This window comes from Drosophila teissieri, chromosome 2L (genome assembly GCF_016746235.2).
Source record: "Drosophila teissieri strain GT53w chromosome 2L, Prin_Dtei_1.1, whole genome shotgun sequence".
In the NCBI taxonomy this organism is placed as follows: Eukaryota; Metazoa; Arthropoda; class Insecta; order Diptera; family Drosophilidae; genus Drosophila; species Drosophila teissieri.
The window spans coordinates 2,658,578-2,660,324 of record NC_053029.1 but is presented as its reverse complement, the minus strand read 5'-3'; the positions used below and the strand labels follow the sequence as shown (position 1 = coordinate 2,660,324).

General features: G+C 42.8%; 1 protein-coding gene across 1 annotated transcript; it reads right to left on the bottom strand.

Moving 5' to 3' along the window:
* Positions 1-872: 872 nt before the first annotated feature.
* On the bottom strand, positions 873-1,747 carry LOC122611825. The gene is made up of 2 exons (XM_043785164.1): positions 1,613-1,747; positions 873-977 (listed from the first exon to the last, which is right to left on the bottom strand). Exons 1-2 carry the CDS (start codon positions 1,745-1,747, stop codon positions 873-875), a joined length of 240 nt encoding a protein of 79 aa, XP_043641099.1.

Sequence of the window (1,747 nt, the reverse complement as noted above, 5' to 3'; positions counted from 1 at the left end):
ATGGGAAAATTAAGAAAGCTTATGGCCTCTGCGGAAGATCCCGAAACTAATTAACACATGCTATCGCACTTGCCGCAAATCCTTGCCCCAAGCCAGCGGAAAACACTGGAAAATGGCAATTTTAAAAATAATTATGAAAATGTCTGCTGCGAAAGGCGAAAAGCGCTGGCTTCTGAAGGCGCTAAATGGTAATGAACATTACAAAAACAATTGCGAGTAATTATAATTTGAATGATAATAGCGAAACTTCTTAATCCCCGCAACGGTAATTTTTATCATCGCTTTTTCGCCTTTTCCCACTCACAAAAGGCGCGGAGACAAAGGCGAAAACGTGGTAAACTCATATTAAAGTAAAGGAAAGCGTTCCGTTGCAATAACATTTTCACAGCGAAATGAAACCTCTGGAAAAGCGATCTGAATAGCGGGGAAAGTGCCAGGGAAATCCGTATAAACCTTTTGGATGGAAAATAGGAAGCAAAGTAATGTCGGACAATGCGGAAAAGGATTATACTTAATCCACATTCAGCTCATGAGTTGGAAGCGAAATACGAATTATAAAAACTTAGTTTGATATTTTATAAACTAAAAGAGTGAAAAAGAGGTAAATGCTCTGAAGGAAACTATTGCAATTTGATTCAAATGCCACCAAATTCATTGTGACTAAGATCGTTAAAAAACGTAGCATACTTTTATGGGTACATATGAGTGATTCCTAGCTATGCATTCCGATGTCTTTATCCTTGATTACCCATTTTATACACAAATTTACGTTAGTTGTACTAAAATGTAATTTAACTCCCAACTATAGTTATTTTCGTCCAGCCACTCATCTGTTTATGCGTGAAGCTGTCGAAGCATCATGGAAATTAATTCTAATTTGCAGCTCCGCCCGGAAAAACCACACGCCCACAGCCGGACGTGGAGCTCATCAAGCCATCGCCATCGCCATCGCCGCCAGAGACTTGCCCACTTTGCAGCTAATTATTCAGATGAAATAACCGGGCAAAAGAATCGACGGGGCCAGAGAAATTCGCAGCGAAAAATCAAACAACGAAATTGCTACTTGCAATTTCTCGTCACGTTCAAAACTTAATTAGTACATCAGACCATCAACGCGGCTGAGATGCGGCCAAAAAGCTGGCTGAGATGGCTGAAAGCAGAAGGAGGAGGGCTGGAAGTGTGGTCCTGCGGAGGCTGGGCCTGTCATAAGGACGTCATGTTTCTTAATTAGTTCTTTGTTATCATAACTTTGGTGAACTGAACGGCTGCGCCCCGCACTTCTCCACTTCTGGTTCTCTGGACTTCTGGACTTCTCGACTTTGGGACTGGACGCTTCATTAGCACTAACATTTTGAGTTTGGCTAGCAAGCTGGAAAATCAATGCTAAAGAAATTCCCTAATACCTTCATTAAACTAGAACAACTCTGCTGTAAAAACACAGAATAACTTGATTTTCCTAATATTTTCTTTTCACATTGAAATCTTTTTTTCTCAATGTATTATCTATGCTATTCCTGGCCAGGCCACTCAGTTCACCTTGAACCCACCCCCCTGCGGGATCAGTTTCGATGGCTGGGCGATGGAGTGGGTGGTGACCCCGGAAAATCCCGACCCCGGAGGCAGCACTCCCTCCACGGAGCACATATTCCGGCTCTTGGCATGCCGCACACGTAGAAGATTTCCGCACGAATTCGCAAAGCAACTCTTGATCCCTTTGACTCAGCCGGCGACATGTTTTCTTTGCCAT

Excerpts from the sequence above, each read along its gene's own strand:
- LOC122611825 (XM_043785164.1), bottom strand. The coding sequence starts at position 1,747 with ATGGCAAAGAAAACATGTCGCCGGCTGAGTCAAAGGGATCAAGAGTTG. Across the intron at positions 978-1,612 it reads GAGGGAGTGCTGCCTCCGGG|CTGCAAAGTGGGCAAGTCTC; the intron begins GTCGGGATTTTC and ends CTGAATAATTAG.